Source organism: Cervus elaphus, chromosome 14 (genome assembly GCF_910594005.1).
Source record: "Cervus elaphus chromosome 14, mCerEla1.1, whole genome shotgun sequence".
NCBI classification, from domain to species: Eukaryota; Metazoa; Chordata; class Mammalia; order Artiodactyla; family Cervidae; genus Cervus; species Cervus elaphus.
Genome location: NC_057828.1, coordinates 54,274,602 through 54,298,936, shown reverse-complemented (window position 1 = coordinate 54,298,936; position 24,335 = coordinate 54,274,602). Strand labels below are relative to the sequence as shown.

Sequence of the window (24,335 nt, the reverse complement as noted above, 5' to 3'; positions counted from 1 at the left end):
CAGAAAGTGGTTGTCATGGGTGAGAGCAGAGCTCTGGAATTTCTCGGGGTACCTCATGGGTTACTGTATTTGAAGGGACACTTGGGGGGGAAGGGCTATCAGCTCTTAGCTCTGGGCCTCCAAAGGCCCGCTTGGCTCTGGGGTCGGGGTGGCCCACCCAGGGTCCTGCCATCATTCTAGCAGCTGCACAGTTAGTGACTCGATGCCATTTAGACCGCACTGTGTGGTCCTGACGGCCCAGGCTCAGGTGGCCTGACCATTGCACCTACTATTTCATAGGAGCTGTGACCGAGGGCTTGGGGAAAGCATCTCCATCCAATGCAGTGGCCGTTATCAGGCCATAAAACGTCACTATTTCACATTATAATACAGTGTTTAAAAAATGAGAATTCAGCGTTTGGCTTGAAAAGTGCTGACAGGGGCTCCCCCGTACTGCCCAAGGGCAGGGAGTTTTAACTGGAGTCGGCTGTCTGAGCAGGGCTGAACAAGGACGGGAGGGGCCCAGGGTGGAAGGATGGGGTGCTGGCAGCAGCCACGCCACGTGCTCACTGGCCTCTGGTGGGTGGAGGCCAGGGACGGTACTGAACACAGGACAGCCCCCATGACAAAGAATGGTCTAGTCTCAAACGTCATTCAATACTGCCAGGGTTATCTAGACCAATGGTGCTGATGAACGTATTTGCAGGGCAGGAACAGAAACACGGATATAGAGAACAGACTCGTGGACACAGCAGGGGAGGGAGCGGCTGGGACGAGCTGACAGAGGCGCATTGCCTCATACACACTGCTGCAGCTGCTACTGTTAAGTCGCTCAGTCGTGTCTGACTCTTTGTGACCCCATGCCCTGTAGCCCACCAGGCTCCTCTGTCCATGGGATTTCCCAGACAAGAATACTGGTGTGGGTTGCCATTTCCTTCTCCAGGGGATCTTCCTGACTTAGAGACCATATCCTCGTCTCCAACGTGGCAGGGCGGAGTTTTTGTTTTGTTTTTACCACTGAGCCACCTGGGAAGCCCCATATATACACTATCTTGTGTAAAATAGAAAGCTAGTGGGAAACTGCTGTATACTCCAGGGATCTCAGCTTGGTGCCCTGTGATGACCTCGAGTGGTGGGATCTCGGGGTGGGAGGGAGGCTCAAGAGGGAGGGAATATATGTATACTCACAGCTGATTCTTGTTGATATATGGCAGAAACCAGTCCAACACTATAAAGTGATTATCCCTCAATTAAAAATAAAGAAAAAAATGTTGTTAAAATACTGCCAAGGTTGAGAGTTCCTGAGACCATGTGTACATTTAAAGAACTACACGCATCTTAAGGTGGCCTCGAGGGGGTGGGGCTGGCAGAAGGTCAGTCAAAGAGGGAGACCTGCTCTCTCCCTCCTCACCTCCCACCCCTCCTGCCTTCTTTTAACCAAAGTGTACAGAGCTCCTTCCGTTTCAGGCAGCTGGAGCTCACAGAGCTTCATAAACGGATTTCCAACCCCCCATCCAGTGGCATCATGTGGGCAACTGAAATTGGCCACAGTGGGCATATCGCAGAGATGGGCAAACATGTGCTATAAACCAGAGCTTTTTAAAAATATGAGAGCTGGTTGTTATGCATTTACCAGCAAAACACTGGCTTGGGCCCTTACTAGGTACCAGGGATACACAGGGAGCAGACCAGGCTCAGCTCCTGTCCTCGTGGAGTTGATATCTAGTAGGAAGTCAGACACTCTTCAAACAATTACATAACTGTTAATGAACTTCAGCTCTGAGAAGTACCGGTTCAGTGTCTGAGATAATGAGAGCTTGTGTGAGCACAAGTGTGGGCTGGGGGCCATAGAGGGGTGTGTGTTTCAGGGGGTGACTGGCCTAGGCTAGGTGACCTGGAAGAGGTGACATTTAAATAGGGCCCTGATGGCTTTGTAGGAATTTGGGCAGATTAGACAACAGCAGATCACCTTTTGGGCAGAGAAGGCAGCAGGCACAGCCAATCAGAGATGAGGGCTAGGAGAGGCAGGAGGACTGAGGAAGTATTCCTAAGAAGCCCAGGGAGGGATGAGAGACCGAGGAGAAGCTGATCAAGCTGGCAAAGGTGGGCCACACAGAGCACTGTCATGTAAGGAACTTGGGTTTTATCCAGGCAGCTGGTGAAGGGTGTTGAGCAGAAGAGATCCCTGGGTAGATTCAAATTAAAAACAAAACTATATTGTCCCTCCCTTTCCTGTAACTTTGGGGTTTACCACCGCTAATGGCATTAAGCATCACCATGAACCAGGCACGGGTAATAAAGAGATGGATAGGTTTGCCCACTGACTTAGGGATTTCCTTTGGGCAGGGCAGGTGGACAGACCCATGCACATGGCGCCAGCAGAACATGAAGAGTTCTGGGTGGACAGTGCCCACAGCAGGAGGGATGTCTACTTGGAGCAGTGAGGGGGGAAGTGGACTCTGAAGGACCTCCCCCTACAAAACCACTAAATCTGAAACAAAACATACTTTGTAATACATCACCGGCCCCATCAACAGTAAGGAAAATTCCCAAGGCACTTTCATCTGAAAACAAAAGGCCGTGATCTAATAACAGGACCAGAGCAGTGAGTGATAACCAAATGCAAAAACTGGGGCTTGTCCTAAGGATAGATGCTGACATCAGGACCAGTGACAGGGGAGTAAGCCTTGTTGTTGTTGTTCAGTCACTAAGTCGTGTCCAATGCTTTGTGACCCCATGGACTGCAGCACACCAAGCTCCTCTGTCCTCCGCTAACTCCTGGAATTTGCTCAAATTTATGTTCATTGAGTCAGTGATGCTATCTAACCATCTCATCCTCTGTGGCCCCCTTCTTCCTTGGGATGTGGCAAAATGAAGCATCAGAACGTGCAACTCTTATTCTCCTAGGGCCTCTGACAGGGAGTGAAGTGGTCCCTGCTCCCAGGTGTCATCCCCACTCCCATTCTCAACCCCACCCCAGCAGAAGCAATGTCCATCCTCTCTGGAGGAAAACATTGCTATTTAGAAGCTAGAGAGTCCCTTAAGATCAAATATGAGTTCATGCATGGGAGTCAGCAGAAAGGTTAATAAATAGCAATCTGGACCCTCCAAGCCCTTTCAGACATAGTAATTATCAATACCAAATACATGGTAATATGCATGTGATATTTAAGATTAAACATTTAAGGATATTTAAGGAAATCTAAAAAAGCATAGACCTGAACAAACAACATGAGACTATCTGGGAAGACCAGGCAAAGTTGAAAGAGAACCAAATAGAAATTTTAGAAATTAATATATATAGTTGGTAACATTAAAAAAAAAAAAGGATGGACTAAACAGCAGACTAAATGGCTGAAGAGAGACTATTTTTTTTTTTTATGTTTTTTTTTTCTTTATTTTTTTTTACTTTTTTTATTTATTTTTTTTTCTTTTTTTTTTTTTTATTTTGAAGAGAGACTATTAAAAATGGAAAATAAGTCTAAGGAAATTACCCAAATGCAATACAGAGAGAGGTTGATGAAACCCATAAAGGAGAAATCTGGTCCACTACAATAGCCACCAGCCACATATAGCCAGGTAAACTTATATTTGAATCAATTAAATTTATAAGTCAGTTTCCCAGTTGCACTAGCCACATTTTAAGTTCTCATAGCCACATGTGGTTAACAGCTGTCATATTGGACAGTGTATATTGCAGGCAGATCTCAAAGATGTCAGGGATTGGGTTCCAGACCAACACAGTAAAGTGAATACCACAATAAAGCAAGTCACATGAATTTTTTGGTTTCCCAGTGCATATAAAAGTTATGCTTATATTGTACTGTTTTCTATTAACTGTGCAATAGCATTCTGTCTAAAAAACAGTGTACATACCTTAATTTATAAATACTTTATTGCTAAAAAAATGCTAACCATCATCTGAGCCTTCAGCAAGTGGTAATCTTTTTGCAATAGCAACATCAAAGATCACTGAGCACAGATCACCATAACAAATGTAATAATGAAGATGTTCAAAATATTGAAGGAATTGCTAAAATTTGACAAAGAGATCTGAAGTGAGAAAATGGTGGAAAAATGGTGCCAATAGACTTTCTTGACACAGGGTTGCCACAATCCTTCAATTTGTAAAAAATGCAATATTTGTAAAGTGTAATAAAATAAAGTGCAATAAGGCAAGATATGCCTATATGCAACATTTCCATCACCAGAGAAAGTTCTGTTGGACAGACTAGGTTGTAAGACAGGGAAGAAAGTCTGATCCCAGAAGGAGAGCAAACAGAATGGAGAAGAGAAAGAAATCATGATTGAGGGATTTCCTTAGCAGTCCAGTGGGTAAGACTTCGCCTTCCAATACCAGTAGTGTAGGTTCAATCCCTTGTCAGGGAACTAAGATCCCACATGCCTTGCAGCCAAAAAAAAAAAAAAAAAAAAAAAACCCAAAGCAATATTATAACAAATTCAATAAAGACTTTAAAAATGGTCTTTAAAAAAGAACTGTAATAGTCTGTAAAAAGACTCTAAAAATGGTATTTTTTACAATCGTAAAAAAATAACGGCGGAGAATATTCAAAAACGAACCCACAGATGCAGGAAGCACAATTTATATAAATCAGGATGGATGAAAAGAAATCCACATCTAGCCACATCATAATGAAACTGAACAAAAGAGACAAAGAGAAAATCTGAAGAGTAGCTAACAAAAGGACAATCAAACTGGAGCTGACTTCTCTTTAGCAAATAGGAGACAGACAGTCGAGCGATGTCTTCCAAGTGCAAATGAAAAAACTGTCAGCCTAAAACTGTGTACCCAGCAGAACTCTTTAGTAACAAGGGCGACATATAGACATTTTTCATATAAACAAAAGTCGCAAGAGCTTACCAACAAAAACTCTTTACGGAGGAACTTTTAAAACATGCTCTTCATAAATATGAATATACCTCTTCCTAGAAGTGAGGTCTGAGACATAAGAAGGAATGATGAACAAAGAAACTGGTAAGCATATAGGTAAATTATTTTAAGCAAATATTACCAATACAAAGTAATCATGATAACAGCGTCTAAACTGTGTGTGTGTGTGCTCAGTCATGTCCGATTCTTTGAGAGCCCATGGACTGCAGCCTGCCAGGCACCTTTGTGCATGGGATTTTCCAGGCAAGAATTCTGGAGTAGGGTGCCACTCCCTTCTCCAGGGGATCTTCCTGACCCAGGGATTGAACCCAAGCCTCTTGGTCTCCTGCATTGACAGACAGATTCTTTACCACTAGCGCCACCTGGGAAACCCATAATGTCTAAATTAGAGTTGTTGTTGTTTGTTTGTTTTTAAGGATGTAATTAAAATATTGGACATGGTAGTATAAGTCAGGAAGAATGATCAGAATTAATATATTTTTGATAACTCTTACTATTTAGGAGAGGGCATTAAGATATTGATCAATCCTAGGCTTTATTAAGTTAAATATACACAGTATTTTAGAAGGTTCTACACCCTCCATATACATCAGAATCTCCTGGAGGCCTGCTAAAACATGGATCACTGGCTCCCACCATCAGAATTTCTGTTCCAGGAGATCTGGGGTGGGTTTCTAGAATTTTCATTTCTAACAAATTCCCAGGTATTGCTGCCACTACTGGCCCAGGCACCACACTTCAAGAACTACTGAACCCAAAACAGTAGTTTTGGAAATAGGGTGCTTAACTTCCAAACCAACAGAGGGGTGTAAAATGAAATGAGAAAACAAACAAAAATTTTCCATCCAGACCAGCTTTGCCCGGTACAAATATAATGTTAACCACATATGTGGTTTTAGATTTTTCTGGTAGATATGTTAAAAAAGTAAAAAGAAACTGGTGAAATGAGTCTTAGTAATGTATTTTATTTAACTCAATATATCCCAAATATTATCATTTCAATATGTGATCAATTTTAAAAATTATTAATGGGACATTTTATTTTTTTTTTCTGGTACAAAGTCTTCAAAATTCAGGGTGTATTTTACACTCTCAGCACTTCTCAATGTGGCCTGACCACCCTGCGGGTACCCAATGGCCACACATGATTTGTGGCTACAACCCTGGACAGACCAGGTCTAGACTGTAAGGGATGAGAGCCTGCAGAGGACAGAGGCCCCACAGAGTCACTGCGCGCCCACGATATGCCAGACTCCAGGGTGAGCACTTCATCCACATCATACATCATCTTTTTTCGTCCCCACATAGGCCTGTGAGATTAGCATTAGTATCACTCCAGATGGGGAATAGCAGGGCTGAGAAAACTTAAAACATTTCCCCAGGATCATCTGGCTGGCGAGTGGCAGAGCTGGGCTTCAAAGCCAGGTCTCTCATAGTCCATTGCCAACCTCGGAACCTCAGAGTTTCTATACAGAATTTTCTGTAACAGGCCAGATAGTAAATATCTTAGCCTTTTGGGACCAATCTGTCACAACCATTCAGCTCTGCTCTTGTAACAAGACAGCATGCATGCGTGCTCAATCATGTCCAACTCTTTGCAACCCCATGGGCTATGGCCCACCAGGCTCCCCTGTCCATGGGATTTTCCAGGCAAGAATACTGGAGTGGGTTGCCATTTCCTCCTCCAGGGGATCTTCCCAACCCACAGATTGAACCTGTGTCTCCTGCACTGGCAGGCACATTCTTTATCACTGAGCCACCAACAGGGCAGCAGCCTTAGACAATGTGTAAACAAATGAGCATGGCTCTGTCCCAATAGCACTTCATTTAGGGAAACAGGTAGAGGGCAGGATCTAGCCTTTGGACTGTGGTCTGCAACCCCTGTGCTAGGCTAACACAACTGGGCCTCCGGATGCCCAGGTTCAGGGAGACCTCAATGACTAATTGCTGATGTTCTGTGGTGTGTGCATGTGTCGGGAGTGTTTGGAAGGAGGAGACCCTCTCTTTCCAGAACCACCATGGCCCTCCCAATGTTCAAAAGGATGCAGAATGGCTATGTTTTGGTGGTACTTCCTCAGATTCTGCCAGGGGCTCGGCCAGTCCCTGTAATTCTGTAGCCTCCACTGAGCTCCTGGCTATAAACATGAGTTATTCCCACTCTCAGGCTGAGAGAGAGGGGAAATAAAGGCCAGGATTGATGGAATCCCAGACATAAAATCTGGCACCATAATGCCTACATTTTGGAAATTGCCTTTAATTAATGGTTTATGGCCACAAAGATTCCCTCCCCCAACCCTTCATCCTTCTGTAGCATCTTCTCCCTGGTGATCAGTCCTGGCGATGGGAACAGGGAGGGGGTGAAAGAGGAGGGCTGGTGAATAGCTGGTTTCTCAGAAACCAAAATGTGTGGTTTTGCTTATATGAACCCAGCTTGGCCTCTGGCATTCCTCAAGCCTGGACTCCATAAATAATGTGAATTGAAAAGCCAGCTCCCTGCACAGGCCTGAGGCCTGTTAGCTACAGAATCATCCACACACACTCACAAAAACACATCAAGCTCAGGAAAACACACACTCACAAGTGTGTACACACACACACACACACCGGAAATTTGCTTTTTTATTTTTTGGTCCACTTATCAGTCTCTCCTTCTTCCTGTTTATCTTGCTGTCTTTGTGTTCCGTGGCACTATTTCTTTCCTGAAGTTCTGCTCTTTGAGTCTCTCTTCCGTTCTCTCTCCTGTCTTTCCCCTTCCCATGCCCTTTGATCTCCCCTACTTGGGGACACATAACCAAGCTACGCAAACACACCCCCAGCTGCCCACCTCAGCATAGAATCCACAAATCCTCCCCTCCCATCACAGACACCCCTGCCCCTCCCACCTGGACCAGGCTTGACTCTAACCAGGACAATGAACTTCCACCCAAGTGCAAGAAGTACAATTAGGTTCCCTCCCTAAGCACCTGAGCTGAACTCAAACCACATTTCATCCCAGGAATACAAGGGGATGGAGGCAACTCTGCCAAATTCCAGGTGTAGCCAAAAAAAAAAAAAAACTGCCCAAGCCCGAAGGGAGAGGCCCTTTATTACCAATAATAGCCACCTTGACTGAGTGTCTACTATGGCTTCATATTCAGAATTTATAATAGTCATGTTAACCTAAGAGGTAGATATTATTATTATTCCCATTTTATAGATGGGAAAACTGAGGGTCCAAGAGGTAAATGAATTTGCTTAAAACCAAAGTCTGTCCAACTCCAAAGCCTAGTCTCTTCCCGCATGCTCAATCGCTTCAGTCTTGTCTGACTTTTTGCAACCCTGTGGATTGTAGCCCTCCAGGCTCCTCAGTCCATGGGATTTCCCAGGCAAGAATACTGGAGTGGGTTGCCATGCCCTCCTCCAGGGGACTTTCTTGATCCAGAGATTGAACCCACGTCTCCTGTGTCTCCTGCATTGCAGATGGATTCTTTACCCCTGAGTCACTGGGGAAGCCCCAGTCTCTTCCCACAGGGCTGGTCCAAATAGACAACATGGGCTGTGTCTTGGGATCTGGGACAACCAGTCTCAGCCACATAAGGTCTCTCATCTCCCCAGAAACATGTAACAGAGACATGACTCCAATACAGGAATAAGGCAGAGGTTCTCAGGTCTAGCCAACAGGAGGACACACTGTTTGGATTCCAGTGGTCAGCACCTGTGCACCCAACCAGAAAGGCTTCCCTGCCACTCAAACCTGTCCTTGGGGGCCCAGCTCTAGCAGTGGAGGGAAGGGAACACCTAGGCTGAGGCCCCTAGCCAGGCAGGGACTTGGAGCCTCCCAGGCAAGGCTGCAGAGGCAGTCGCTGTTTCTGCATTCCCTGGCGCCATGGCAACAAGAGTGCTCAAATTGGTGACCCTCACAGAGTCTGTACCATCTGCTGTTTTCGGGGCTGGGGGTTGCAGGGTCACCTTCTGTCTGCCTGAGAAAGGAAATATAGTAATGTGGCAATGACCTCTCACCCTTGTCTATGCAGTATAGAAAGGCCCCATCAGCCCCACTGTCACTGAGTCCGCAGAGCAGCCCAGGGGAGGAGGCAGGCAGCAGAGAGCAGCATCACGACAACATGCAGAGATGGACACCGAGGCACGAGGCACCACCTCTGCCCACCCTGCGTTAGGTCGTTCTGCCTGGCACCCTGCTGGACCAGCCTGGCATCTTCCAGGCCAGGTGGCTGTGGGCCCCGAAGGGCTCTTAGCTGGGCAGTTAGGTGTTGGGGAGAAGGGTTTCGGTAGAGCTGGGACGAGGGAGGTGGGTATGGTCACCAAGCTGCAGTTCCCCAAGAGTTGTCCAAGGCATTTCAGTGGAGGGAGGCAAGTGACTGGGGGAAGGGGCTTTGTGACGAGGAAGTAAGGTCTTTAGCCTGTGGGTTTTTTTTTTTCAATTTCAAAAATAATATAGCCAATGCAGAAAACTTGGAAAACAGAAAAATATGCACACACATTCTGGCACATTCACAAGTTCATGACACACACACACACATGTTCACACACAAATATCCATCATCCCTTTCCAGAGATAAAGACATTTAGCATTTAACCATCTAATACAATGTAATATATGACATATGTGTATATATTATATAGACATAATTATTTGGATTCCCTGGTGGTTCAGACGGTAAAGTATCTGCCTGCCATGAAGGAGACCTGGGTTCAATCCCTGCGTACAGAAGATCCCCTGGAGAAGGGAATGGCAACCCACTCCAGTATTCTTGCCTGGAGAATCCCATGGACAGAGAAGCCTGGCAGGCTACAATCCATGGGGCTGCAAAAAGTCAGACACGACTCAGCGACTAACACATGTATTATAGGTACGTTATACATATTATCATACATATTTTAACGTGGTTGGGATTCTGTTGTACCTGCTATCTTGTACTGTGCTTTTCCATTTTGCAGTAGATTGTGCACATTTTCTCATATAAAAAATATTCCCATGACAGGTTTTTCAATGAATTGCCTATATTCCGACATACAAATGAAGTATCATTCATTCAGATTAAACTTTCATCCATAACCATTTATACTGCTTTCTACTTTTTAAATGTTTCTACTTTTTTCATTATAAATTATATATGTTTATTACGGAACTTTAACAACACTTAGAGGTACAGATGCTGATGCTAAGTCACTTCAGTCGTGTCTGACTGTGCGACCCCATAGATGGCAGCCCACCAGGCTCCCCCGTCCCTGGGATTCTCCAGGCAAGAACACTGGAGTGGGTTGCCATTTCCTTCTCCAATGCATGAAAGTGAAAAGTGAAGTCGCTCAGTTATGTTGGACTTTTCGAGACCCCATGGACTGTAGCCTACCAGGCTCCTCCGTCCATGGGATTTTCCAGGCAAGAGTTTTGGAGTGGGTTGCCATTATTAGAGGCACAGCAGGAGGGAAATAATCTCATACAAACTCAGCAACTATAACATTTTTGTGCTTTTCACACCGATCGTTTTACTATGTGTCTGATTTGATGGCTATGTAATTTTTACCTTGTTATAATGGTTTATAATATACAATATAGGGTCCTTTCAAATCAGGCTTATTTTTTAATACTTGTCATTTCTCACAGTATTGAGTTTATCCATTTGGGTTTTCATTTAACCATGCTTTGGAAAAAGATTCTTTTCCCTTTTCTGTTGACTCCTCACCACCTGAACTTGGTATATTTATCAAGTGTTGATGCAGCTGACCGTGGGTTGAGGAATGGGGCTGCAAAATGCTGGTAGAAAGACATTTTTGCCTGTGAGGGCCACTCCAGAAACACATTTCAGTGTGTACAGGAATAGAGCTGGTGCTCCATTTATCCTAAAAATATGAATCACCCAGTAGCCCAAAAATGACTGTCTCTGTGTTGTTTACAGTAGTAAAAAATGAGGGACAACCAGGCCCACCGACAGGAGGCAGGTGAAATAGATTATGGAGCATCCATTCCACAAATCCTGTGTGGTCAAAAGATATTACAGATCACTGCTGCGAAAGAGGGATGTCCTCCATGGTGTAAATGAGAACAGCATATTACAAAACAGGATGGACCATGTAAATGTGGGCATCTGTGTGTGTTTGTAAGCGTGGGCATTTTTTTCCCCCCAGTGGCTATAATGCTGTTTATTTTTTATGAGGATATGTAGCCAGATTAAGCACAGGTTAATAATACCAGTTTGTTCTTTTCAAAGCAAAGCAAAAGCCCCATAGACTTTTTATTTATTTATTTACTTTTTAATTGGAGGAAGTGTAGGCATCTGTGTATCCCAAAGAATATTTAACTAAATGCCAGCAGCTGCTGTCTCCGGGTGGCGTGGGTTTTGGGGTGATTCTGTTTTATTTTTATTCTTTCTTGGATTTTTAATTCTTTAAATTCTTTTCCTTTTAGAGGGCATAGGTTACTATCGTCCTGGGGGAGGGGCAGCACAACAAAGCAAAAGCTATTTTGATTCTGAAAAGAAGAAACCTATAGGGTGAGGAAGACATGGGGGGGGTACTCAGAAGGGGCAGCCTGCCCCTGCCCTGCCCCTCACCCCACTGCCCAACACGGCCCTGTGTGCTTATGTGTTGCAGACTCCGACAGCCAGTGCAGCCCCACGAGGCAGAGCCTCAGCCTGTCGGAGGGCGAGGAGCAAATGGACCGGCTGCAGCAGGTGGAGCTGGTCAGAACCACGCCCATGTCCCACTGGAAGGCGGGTACCGTCCAGGCCTGGCTGGAGGTAGTCATGGCCATGCCCATGTACGTCAAGGCCTGCGCGGAGAACGTCAAGAGTGGGAAGGTAGGACCCCCGTGGGGATCCCCACCCCTCTCCCATCCCGTCCTCAGGGTTACAGGAGCTGGCTGAACCGGGTTCATCCTCCAATGACTCCAGTAAATCATTGTCTCTCCAACAAGGCACATAGCTCTTCTGAGCCTCAGCTTCCTCATCTTTAAAATGGGACTAATTTCCCTTTACCTGGCTGGAGGGAGGCAGGGCTGGACTTGAGCACCTTTTCAGCCCGTTCGGGGGTTCCACCGCCTCCCGGAGCAGCAGTCCTCTGGCGAGGCGCCTGCAGAGCTCTTCCCATTGCTGTTCCCGCACCGCGGGGAGGGATTCCTTGGGTCCCCGCTCCCACGCCTCCCTTCGGCGCTCAATCCCCACTTGCTGGGCGCAGGTGCTGCTGAGCCTGAGCGACGAGGACCTGGAGCTCGGCCTGGGCGTGTGTAGCTCGCTGCACCGGCGCAAGCTCCGGCTGGCCATCGAGGACTACCGCGACGCCGAGGCGGGCAGGAGGTGAGCCGGCGCCCTGGCCCCAGGGAGCTGAGAGATGAGAGACCTCTCCTCAGAGTCACACGGGTGAGGGGGCGGGCGCTGTGGGTGGGGCCAGGTGAGAAGTGCCAGGTCCTGGGACTCCAATGGGCGGTGCTCTGGGCGGGCCTTCCCTGTAAAAAGATGGAGAACAAACTCAGTGCGCCTCCTAGAGCCCTAGGATCGTCCCATTGCGGGAGTCGGGGGTCTTCAGGGGCAACCCAGAACTCCTCTAACTCCGAGGGTGGGCCAGCCCTGGTGGACCTGGGAAATTTGGCCAAGATGTTTGTTCTGCCTACTCCCACCTCAAACCCCAGTTCTTAGCATTCCAAGTAAGAGACAGCCTACAGGCTGGGAGGACGAAAAGAAATGGGCCTGATTTGGAGCCAGGTGCGAGGGGGTGTTTGAGGGCCCGGAGGGAAGGAGCATCTATCAACAAGCACACCTGGGAAGGGCTGACTATCCGTCCAACAAGTGTGTCCCCAGCGATTCCACCCTCCTGCCCCCAGCTCCTCCCGGCCTCTCTCCTGACCTTTGTGAGCAGGACTTATTGAGGAGCCCCTCATTCACCAAGCAGCTCCAGGTAAAAGGAAAGGAGCCCCCTAGCCAGTCCTCAACATACAGAAGGGGAAGAAAACTAGCTGGTAAATCTGACACTTTCTGTTTTGCATAATTATCTCTTTCACTGGTTTCCCCATCATTTTTGTGCAGTTAATTAATCAAACCTGGTGGTGTGTGCTATTATTTGCAGAAGCAGCTTTGTGGATTAAAAATAAGAGGGGGTTGGGGGTAGGAAGGCAGGCTGGTTTAGAAGCCGGAAAAGCAAATTGCTGGGTGTCCCAGAGAATGATTCTGAGGTGGCAGGAAAAGAGATGAGATGGGATCTGAAATGCGGGTAGTAACTCCCAGCCAAGCCAAGTAAGAAGACCATGGTCCTTATCAGAAGATCTGGACCCTCCTAAAAATATGGTGAGCTTGCACCTCTGCTGAGCTTCCCCTCCTGAGTGTCCCACAAGCACCTAGCATTCACCACAGACCCTTACCCAGTGCCTGACCCCAGGCCCCAAAGGCTCACCACCCTGGGTCCCCCAAGCTGAAAACCCAACCCCAACCCCAACATGGTCACTATTACTTGGGCAGGGTGGTGCTGCCTGCCTCACCTCTCAAAAATGTGGGATTGCTGCCCATGTTCCCCCCAAATCCAGCTGACCCCTGAGAACCCCCAGAGTGAGAAAAGGATTGGAGTCAACCCAGCAGCCAGATGTGAAGAGATTTTAAACATTTCTAAGAAACCTAAGCAGGACTGTTTCCCAAAACCAGGGCCTAGGTAATGGACACCCAGGGCCTCCTGGAGCAGGGAGGAGCCTTCATCAAATGGCTCTGCTTTCTGCAGAATCCTGGTCTGTCTGTGACTTGCCCTGTGACCTTGTGCTCTGTAGAACTTGGTTTCTCCACCTGCGAAGTGAAGGGGATGAAATTACGACGGTGGCTCTTTAACCTTCGGCGATCATGGCCTATTTGAGAACCTAATGAAAATTTCTGAAACTTGCCCCAGAAGAAATACAAAAACTTCACAACTTTGCATTCTTGGACTCTCTAACCCATCCATGCAACTTTGAGGTGTCTGTGAACTCTAGGGTAAGGACCCCAGTGAGGTCATCTTTGAGAACATATCCTGTGTGACTCTAGGCATGACATTACCCTTTCTGGGCCTGGTTCCCCTTATCTCTAAAATTTATTGTTGTTTAATTGCTAAGTTGTGACTGATTCTTTGTGCCCACATGGACTGTAGCCTGCCAGGCTCCTCTGTCCATGAGATTTCCCTGGTAAGAATATTGGAGTGGGTTGCCATTTCCTTCTCCAGGGGAATTTTCCAGCCCAGGGATCGAACCTACATCTCCTGCATTGGCAGGTGGATTCTTTACCACTGAGCCACCAGGGAAAACCCTATCTCTAAAATACTAATGACAAAAATCCACCAACCCCTCCCAACCTATTACTCATTGCTTTATAGACATTATTTCATTTGACCACCACGACATCAAGACAGGATAGATATGCTTAGCCCCCTTTTAAAGATGGAGAAAATGAGGCCAGAGAAATAATGGGCACAAAGTCATACTACAGAAGATTCGACTTCAAAGTCAATTTCCTTTCCACTCTCCCAAGGCACCTTTGTGTTAAAAACATCAATGGTGTATTAATAGCTCCTGCCACTATTCTTTCTGGAACACCAAATTCATCCCAGACCCTGTGCTAAGGGCTTTACCCTCTCTTACCTCTTTAAGTCCTAGAGGAAAGCAGGAGTATTTATAGAGGAGGAAATTGGGGTGCAATGTCTCAGATCTAAGGGTGATGAAGCCAGAAAGGCCTCATATTTTTTATGCTGAATAATGACTCAAATGACTTCAAAATTCTGTGCCCAAACTCACATTTCAAGATCTGATCTGTTCCCTGTTTGGGGAATATCAGTGTCAAATTTTATAAAATGTTTGAATTACTTTTAAAGTCATCCTGTTTTATTCACCTTCAGCACTTACAGTAGCTCATACCAACAGCTGGGAAAGTGTTGCCAAGCCGAGGCCCCATGGGGACAACTTTAATGAAAAGAGAACTGTTTGGAAGGGCAGGTGTGCATTAATTATCAGCATGCAGCTGGATATTGCTGATTATAAATGGACCTCTCAAATAGGTTAAGCAAGGTGCCTCCTTCCACCCTGCGCCCCACATCCCGATGCACCGCTGATTTGCTGAGCAGACCCTTCCTTCAGAGGGAAAAGAAGTCTTCTAGTCCCTATCAAAGGCCCAACAGCATATGATTCAGAGGCCACAAACTTCATCCCTTCCCTGGGCAAGAAACTAACAACAACTGGGCCTAGGAAGGGTCCCTCTAAAAGGGATGAGGCTTCAGCCTCATCTTCGAAGCCTTCCCATCTTCGAAGGGAGCTTGTTTTGGCCAGAAGATTCCAACTTGGGAGCTAGGTTTCAGGGAACTTCCTGGAAGACTGGAGCTGGTGCCCCCCTCGCCTGGCCTTGCTGTCTTCCTTGTGTGCGTGCCGCTTCAGTCGTATCTGACTCTGTAAGACCCTATGGACTGTAGCCCGCCAGGTTCCTCTGTCCATGGGATTTTCCAGGCAAGAATACTGGAGTGCATTGCTGTGCCCTCCTCCAGGGCATCTTCCTGACCCAGGGATTGAACCTGCAACTCTTACGTCTGACCTGCATTGGCAGATGGCTTCTTTACCACTAGAGTGACCTGGGAAGCCCACTGGACTCTAAATCAGAAGCTCTGGGGCCTTAGCCAGGTGGAGAGCCATAGGCACCACCCCCAGTCCTGCCGTCCGGAAACTGATGGTCCAGTGGGCCACTGGCCTGCTGAGCAGCGATTACCCAGCGTGACAGTGCAAGGGCTCCACAGAGATCTGGGCACCAGGAGGGTCCTGACCTAGCACAGGGGTCCTAAGGCTTTAGGAAGAGCCGCATCTCAGCAGTCTCGCGGGAGTTAAGCAGGGGAAGAGGGTGGGATGGGAGGCCTGGAGGTGGGGAGGTCCTGGCTCTTTGGGGACAGATTCAGAGGTTCTGGGAGGCTGAGGGGCAAGAGGAAGGGAGCAAAGCCAGGAGCCCACCTTCCTGCTCTCAGTCCGTCTTCCGATGAAGTGTCTGCTACTATGCGTGCAGCATCAGGCTGACTCAGCCTGGAGAACAGTCCCTGTGCTCAGATAATTCATTTGTAAGGTTCCGCGTGTGATGGGACTCTGAAGGGAATTCTTAAAGAGGCAGAGCAAACATGTCAGGGAGCATGCTCAGACAGCACAGAGCCAGCCTCTGCAACATGGGAGCTGATGCCTAGGAGGGGAGGAGAGAGCCCAGGCGGGGCTGGAAGAAAATGGGTGCCCGAGAGGCAGGGACCCCCACCATCTGAGGACAAACACAGTGCATCCCGGAAGTGCTCCCAGCTCCAGCCCGGTGGGAGGGGGAGCCTGCACCCTGTGAGGTCACCCCGAGGACTTCTGACTTTATCTCTGCAAAGGGGCGCCATGGGAGAGTTTCTTTATTTAAATCTACTGTTCTTTTTTCCTCTTTTATGGACTTTTTATTTTTTGACCACTTGTGTGTGTGGGTGTGTGTGTGTGTGGGATAGGGATCTTAGTTCACTGACCAGGGGTTGAGCCCACGCTGCCGTGGAAGCACGGAGTCCTAACCACTGGACCACCAGGGAATTCTGCTACTGACTTTTCATTGAGTGTTGAGCTATACTTCTCTTATTTTTAATTATTGCTCTATAGTTTACAATATACACACTTCACTTAACACTATCTTCAAATAATATTATACAACTTCGCGTGTAGTATAACATGCTTTTTTCCTCCTGCCATTGTGCTATCATTTACACACACACACACACATGTGCCATAATATGTTGTTATTATTTTTTTTTAACTGGCCATTATCTTTTAAGATTAGCAACTAAGGAAAATATTTACCAAGATAATTTACCATTTCCAGTCTTCTTCAAAAAAAAGTTTTATTGTGGTAAAATACCCATAAAATGTACCACCTTAATAATTTTTTAGAGTACAGTTCAGCAGTGTTACTTTACCGGCTTCCCTGGTAGCTCAGCTGGTAAAGAATCTGCCTGCAATGCAGGAGACTCCGATTCGATTCCTGGGTCAGGAAGATCCACTGGAGAAGGGACAGGCTACCCACTCCAGTATTCTTGTGGCTGAGGTGGTAAAGAATCCTCCGGCAATGTGGGAGACCTGGGTTCAATCCCTGGGTTGGGAAGAGCTCCTGAAGCAGGGAATGGCTACCCACTCCAGTATTCTGGCCTGGGGAATTCCATGGACTGTATGGTCCAGGGGGTCGGAGAGTCGACACGACTGAGGGGCTTTCACTCACTCACTCAGCAGTGTTAAGTACATTCACATTGTTGTGCAGCCATCACCACCATCCATTCCAATAACTCTTTCATCTTATAAAACTGAAACTCTTTCCCCATTAAACACTAACTCTCCATTCTCCTCTTCCCCAAGTAAGCCAACAACCATCATTCTACTTTTGAATCTGACTACTCTCAAGTTCCTCACATAAGTGGAGTCACATTGTATTTGTCTTTTTGTGACTGGCTTATTTCATTATCATAATGTGCTCAAGATTCATCTGTGTGTAGTATCTGTCAGCCTTTTTAAGTTTGAATACTACTCCACTGGGGCTGAATACAAGCCCATTTTGCTTATCTGTTCATCCATCTATGGATACTTGAGTTGCTTCTACCTTTTAGCTCTTGTAAATAGTGATGCTATGAACACAGGATGTGCTGATATATCTCTTAAAGGCCCAAATTTCAACACTTTTGGATATATACGCAAAAGTGGAATTGCCGAAACATATGGTAATTCTATTTTTAATTTTCTGCAGAACTGTCATACTGTTTTCCACAGTGACTGTACCCCTGTACGTGGTCACAAACAGTGCACAAGGGTTCCAGTTTCTCCACATCCTTGCCAACACTTGTTTTTTTTAATAGTGGCCATCCTAGTGAGTATCAAGTGGTATTTTATCATAGTTTTGGTTTGCATTTCCCTAATGATTAGCGAAGGGCTTCCTAGGTGGCATAGTGGTAAAGAATACACCTGAGGTAACTTGGGTTCAGTCCCTGGGTCAGGATTATCCCCTGGAGTAGGAAATGACAACCCTCTCAAGTATTCTTACCTGGAAAATTCCATGGACAGGGGAGCCTGGCAGGCTACAGTCCAAGGGGTCACAAAGACTCGGACACAACTGAGCATATAAGCACACACGCACATACACACAATGATTAGTGATACTGAGCATTTTTCCATGAGTCTATTGGTCATCTTTATATCTTCTTTGCAGAAATGTCTCTTTGAGTCCTTTACCCATTTCTGAATCAGGTTGTTTGGTTTTTTTGTTGAGTTCTATTGTTCAGTCACTCAGTCGTGTCCACCTCTTTGCGAATCCATGGACTACAGCACTCCAGACTTCCCTGTCCTTCACCATCTCCCAGAGTTAGCTCAAACTCATGTCCATTGAGTCAGTGATGCCATCCAACCATCTAATCCTCTGTCCTTCTCCTCCTGCCTTCAAGCTTTCCCAGCATCAGGGTCTTTTCCAATGAATCAGCCCTTCACATCAGGCAGCCAAAGTATTGGAGTATTGTTAAGGTTTAGGAGTTCTCTTTACTCTTTTGTGTAGCCCAAATTTCCATGTGGTTATTAGTATTTTCTTTCCTCCTGAAGAAATGCCTTTTACATTTCTTGTAGTTCATTCCTCTGAATTTCTACTTGTTTAAAAAAGTCTTTTGTTTCCTCCCTCATTTCTGAAGACTTTATTTTTTAGAGCAGTTTTAGTTTCACAGCAAAATGGAGGGAAAGTTAAGAGATTTCACGTAAATCTCTTGCCCTCACACATGCATGGCCTCCCCCATTCTCATCATCCCCCACCAGGTGGAGCATTTGTTTCAGTTGAACTGACACACCATTGTTACCCAAAGTCCATAGTTTACATTAGGGTTCACTCTGGGTGCTGTATATTCTATGGATTTGGACAAACGTATAGTAGAGTGCGTCCATCATTACCACACAACACTGAATAGTTTCACCTCCCTAAAATCCTCTGTGCTCCACCTAGTCATCCCTCCCTCTCCCTCAAACCCTGGAAACCACTGGTCTTTTTGCTGTCTCCATAGTTTTGCCTCTTCCAGAATGTCATACTGTTGGAATCATACAGTGTGTAGCCTTTTCAGGTTGGCCTCTGTCACTTAGTAATATGCATTGAGGGTTCCTCTGAGAGAGGGTTTTAAGTAGAGGGGTGACATGATCTGATGGATATATTTAAAAGGCCATCTGGCACCCACAGGGGAAATGGATTATTAGAAGGAGGAAGGGGGTGGGGTGGGGGCAGTCAGGAGGCAGTTGCAGAAATCTATGCCATAGCTTGACCCCAGAAAAGGAGGCAAGGGGCCAGACACGCTGACCAGAGAGGTTGATAGATGGACAGGGTGGGGGAGGGGAGAGGCAGGGCAAGTGAGAGCCTGGAACTGGGAGACAGGATGGACATTTCATCTGGAGCTTGTTAAGTCTGAGATGCCTGTGGCAGCCAGGAGATGTCAAGAGGGCAGCCCGTTAGGATCTCGGAAGGTGAGTTTATGAATTGGGAGTGTCTGTTAGCAGATGTGATCCAGAGCCCTAGAAATGGATGTCAGCCAGAGACAGGAGAGTGTGGGGGTGGAGAAAGGAAGGGGTGAGGAGGGAAGATGTGCCCATTATAAGGCAGCATCTACCCAGATCCAGAGCTCAATACACATTCTTGGAAGGAAGGAAGGAAGCAAGGAGCCATGGAGGACACCAGCAGGAGCAATGGCATGATCCGCTAGCTCCACCCTGGGGAAGGGACTAGCGGGGCTCCAGAGGCATAGAGACCAGTGAGAAGGCGAATTCAGGGGAGAAATGATGGTGCCTAGAGACAGCAGAGTGGAGAAGGAAATGGCAACCCACTCCAGTGTTCTTGCCTGGAGAATCCCAGGGATAGGGGAGCCTGGTGGGCTGCCATCTATGGGGTCGCACAGAGTCAAACACGACTGAAACTACTTAGCAGCAGCAGCAAAGACAGCAGAGGAGAGGAGAAAGGAGGAAGCTGAGTCAGAGCAGGTGGAAAATCCCACCCAGGTTCTCCAGCTTGGCCAGTAGGATGCTCTCCTGACAGTCTCCACTCCACCTTCCCGCGGGGAGTGGGTTTGGGGTGCTCCTTCTGCCAGCTGCGGGGGCAGCGTCACTCTGTAGGTCCATCATTTCCATTTCACATCCAGATTCCTTCATGGTCCCCCAAGGCTCCCACTTAAGCAATGCAGTTCACTGCCTGGCATTCAGTTCAGTTCAGTCGCTCAATTGTGTTCAACTCTTTGCGACCCCATGGACTGCAGCACGCCAGGCTTCCCTGTCCATCACCAGCTCCCGGAGCTTACTCAAACTCACATCCATTGAGTCAGTAATGCCATCCAACCATCTCATCCTCTGTTGTCCCCTTCTCTTCCTGTCTTCAATCTTTCCCAGCATCAGGGTCTTTCCCAGCATTGGAAACAATGAGTCAGTTCTTCACATCAGGTGGCCAAAGTATTGGAGTTTCAGCATCAGTCCTTCCAATGAATATTCAGAACTGATTTCCTTTAGTATTGACTGCTTGGATCTCCTTGCAGTCCAAGGGACACTCAAGAGTCTTTTCCAACACCACAGTTCAAAAGCATCAATTCTTCGGCACTCAGCTTTCTTCACAGTCCAACTCTCACATCCATACATGAACTACTGGAAAAACCACAGCTTTGACTAGACAGACCTTGGTTGGCAAAGTAATGTCTCTGCTTTTTAATATGCTGTCTAGGTTGGTCATAGCTTTTCTTCCAAGGAGCAAGTGTCACTTAATTTCATGGCTGCAGTCACCATCTGCAGTGATTTTGGAGCCCCAAAAAATAAAGTCTGCCACTGTTTCCATTGTTTCTCCATCTATTTGCCATGAAGTGATGGGACCAGATGCCATGATCTTAGTTTTCTGAATGTTGAGCTTTAAGCCAACTTTTTCACTCTCCTCTTTTATTTTCATCAAGAGGCTCTTTAGTTCTTCTTCACTTTCTGCCATAAGGGTGGTGTCATCTGCATATCTGAGGTTATTGATATTTCTCCCAGAAATCTTGATTCCAGCTTGTGCTTCTCCAGCCCAGCGTTTCTCATGATGTACTCTGCATATAAGTTAAATAAGCAGGGTGACAATATACAGCCTTGACGTACTCCTTTTCCTATTTGGAAATAGTCTGTTGTTCCATGTCCAGGTCTAACTATTGCTTCTTGACCTGCATACAGAGATTTCTCAGGAGGCAGGTCAGGTGGTCTGGTATTCCCGTCTCTTTAAGAATTTTCCATAGTTTTTGTGATCCACACAGTCAAAGGCTTTGGCACAGTCAATAAAGCAGAAATAGATGTTTTTCTGGAACTCTCTTGCTTTTTCGATGATCCAACGGATGTTGGCAATTTGATCTCTGGTTCCTCTGCCTTTTCTAAATCCAGCTTGAACATCTGGAAGTTCACGGTTCAGGTACTGTTGAAGCCTGGCATTACCTCAGGTCGTTTTTTAAAAGTCCTTCCGCAGGTGGGAGGCACTGTCCTCATTCCTTCTTCAAGGCTGCCACCATGTGGTGAACAGGGGAATAACAGCTGAGGAGACCATCCTTCTGTCCACTTGGGAAGTATTCCTTGTGCACCTACTACACACGCACACATTCGGCACTGGGTGAAGTTCAGTGTGGGATACAGAAAACCTAAGATATGGTGGTGAGGAGAGGAGTTGGAATAAGCAAAACTTGGAGCTTAAATCTGATTCCAAGACGTGCCACTCTGTGACTCGGGGCAAAGTCCAAGGAGAGATTGGCCCCAGCCAAGGTTCTTGGGCCTCAGGGATTCTGCAGTGGCCTCTGGGATGGAGGTGGGGCAGGGCGTGGCTTTGGGAGGTACCCGGCCCCAGAGGTGCTGCTTCCTGCTGCATCCATTCCCGCGGCGCTGTCACTGTCCCTTCCCATTCTCAGGGTGTCTGAATGTGGTCTCTTTCCTTCCTGCACCCTCTGTCTGTTGATTCTTTATTATTCTTTGGGGCTCACTCCCTGCTTCTGTCTCTCCCTCTGTCTCTGCCTCCCTTGTCTAACTCTCCCCTCTGTGCCTCTGTCTCTCTCCTATGTCTCTGTCCCTCTCTCCCCTTGTCTCTCCCTGTCTCCTCTCTCCCCTGCATCTGCCTCTCCCCTTGCTGCCCTTTGTCTTTCTCTCTGTCTCTCCACTCCATCACTGTTCCTATCTATCTCTGTGACTTTCTTGGTCCCCTGACCCCGTTATTTTGCTTCTCTCTGGTCGTCTCTGCCCCATTTCTCCCTGTCTCTCTGTTTCTGCCACCTTTCCCCACCCATCCCTCTCTCCGGCTGTGTCTCTCCTCACCAGCCTGTCCAAAGCCGCTGACCTGGACCATCACTGGGTGGCTAAGGCCTGGCTCAACGACATCGGCCTGTCCCAGTACTCCCAGGCCTTCCAAAACCACCTGGTCGATGGGCGGATGCTGAACTCCCTGATGAAGCGGGACCTGGAGAAGCACTTGAATGTGTCCAAGAAGTTCCACCAGGTCAGCATCCTGCTGGGGATTGAGCTGCTCTACCAAGTCAACTTCAGCAGGGAGGTGAGAACCAGGGTTCAGGGCACCTTCTGCAGCCCTGCTTTCCCTTCTGGCATCTGCTATCTGTCCATCCAACCATCTGCCCATCCACACATCTCTCCATCCATCCATCCACCTGTCTATCAATCCACGCATCCATCCCTTTCTTTCTCCCTCCCTCCTTTCAACAACTGCTTATTGGGGAATGGACCAGACCCTGTGCTCAATTCAGGGGAAGAGGGAAACACTCATCCTCCAGGCAACCACAAAGATGCTTGTGGCCACAACATCATGGAAGGTTGTCCCAATGAGGGGTGGGGGCGGGGTTTTATGAAAACTCAGAGGAAAGCTTTCAGAAGGACAAGAGAAGCCTTTCCAGTAACAGTAACAGCTAAACTGAGACCTGAAGGGAGGAATTCTGGGTATCAGTCAATAGAAGGTATGAGGGGAAAAGCAGTCCAGCAAGGGAATAGCATAGACTAAGACCCAGAGGATAGATCTGCAGCAGCAGAACTGAGAGTCCTATGTGGTTCTGTCCTGGATTTGAGGTGGGGGAGGGAATGGGGATGCTGACAGGTAACTAGGAGGTTGTGAGGCACATTGTAGAGTTTGGACTCTGAGTGCCCCTTGTTCTGATCACTGCCAAGCCAGAGAGCCCAGGGTGTCTGCTTCAGCTTCCCCCAAACCTAGTACATCTCCCCAGCTACTCCCCCAAGGGAGGGGCCCTGGGCTGCCGGGGGTGAGTGTGACCGGCCTACTCTTCTCAGAGCACTGTCATAGCACAAGCAGTTCAGGGTCAGGGGGAGAGCGACTGAAGAGGGGGCTTTTTGGCCTTGTCAAACACCCAAGTCAGAGCCCTGGGCACAGGAAGTGATGAGGACACAGGCCCTGGCCCCCAGTGAGCCCCAGTCTGGTACAGGAGATGAGGTGTGGGAAGAACATGATAGTGAAGTGTGGAAATAGGCAGCCTCATTTAGGGGCATCCCTTAACAGACATGCACTGAGCCCCTATTCCAAGTCAGGTGAGCAGGGCTGGGCTATACAAACCAGGCAGGTGGGGGCTGGGCTACACAAACTAGGCAGCTGCCGAGGGCCCCACCTGGCCCCACACTCTGCAGGCAAGTGGCTCTGCCTCTAGGCTCCTCCATCGCTGGAAGCAGGCTTCTCCCCATTTCCCAGAAGGAAAGGACTAACATGGCTAGAGCAGCTGTGGATGATCTGGCCAGGATCCCTCGCATCAGCATGCTGAGGTCCCTGCCAGCACCACGGACCCTCGCTTCCTGTGTGATCTCTGCATGCCCCCCTGGCCCCCCGCAGCTGACCCAGTCTCCCTCCCCACAGGCTCTGCAGGAGCGCCGGGCCCGCTGCGAGACACAGAACATAGACCCCGTGGTCTGGACCAACCAGCGGGTGCTCAAGTGGGTGCGAGACATTGACTTGAAGGTGAGGGCTGATGGCGGGCGTGGGAGGGGTGGCTCTTGGGCATATGCAAATCCCATGCCAGTCTGTGTGCAAATTCAGTATCCATCTTTAAGTGTGGGCTGGGCATCGTTTCCTAGGCCGGCAAGAACAGCCTGCCTCCTGTCACTCAAGAGGCCAGAACTACTCCCCCTGCCCACCCCTTCCCCTCCCACAGTGAGGGTGTGGATGCTGAGTCATCTTCTCTGAAGCCAGTGGGGGGTTGACTCCACAGCCGTCTTCTCCCTCAACAAGCATTTATGGGCTGCCTGCCTAGGTCTGGGGTCTAATCAGTGACAAAATAACCCAGTGGCTATTCTCAAGGCCCTAAAAAGAGTGAGGGTTTTTTAATCCCTCATGATTAAATGCACTAATCCCTGGGGGCGGGGGGCAAGCCCTTGCTCTTGAGGACATATCCCCCCTGGGGTATCCCCGTCCTCAGGCCAGCAGGGCGGCCCCCCAGGCTCACCAGCCTC

At 47.8% G+C, this 24,335-nt stretch overlaps 1 protein-coding gene across 4 annotated transcripts in view; it reads left to right on the top strand.

The window, feature by feature from the left end:
• KAZN (kazrin, periplakin interacting protein) overlaps window positions 1-24,335 on the top strand; it is a 1,279,571-nt gene that overhangs the window by 1,239,415 nt on the left and 15,821 nt on the right. For 3 of the 4 annotated variants that reach the window (XM_043922881.1, XM_043922880.1, XM_043922882.1), the window contains 4 exons: window positions 11,483-11,688; window positions 12,065-12,183; window positions 22,194-22,425; window positions 23,743-23,844. In XM_043922881.1, coding sequence (XP_043778816.1) covers window positions 11,483-11,688; window positions 12,065-12,183; window positions 22,194-22,425; window positions 23,743-23,844 — 659 coding nt within the window. Of the gene's footprint in view, window positions 1-11,482; window positions 11,689-12,064; window positions 12,184-22,193; window positions 22,426-23,742; window positions 23,845-24,335 lie in introns of those variants that run through there. The other variant, XR_006344824.1, reaches the window with a different exon arrangement.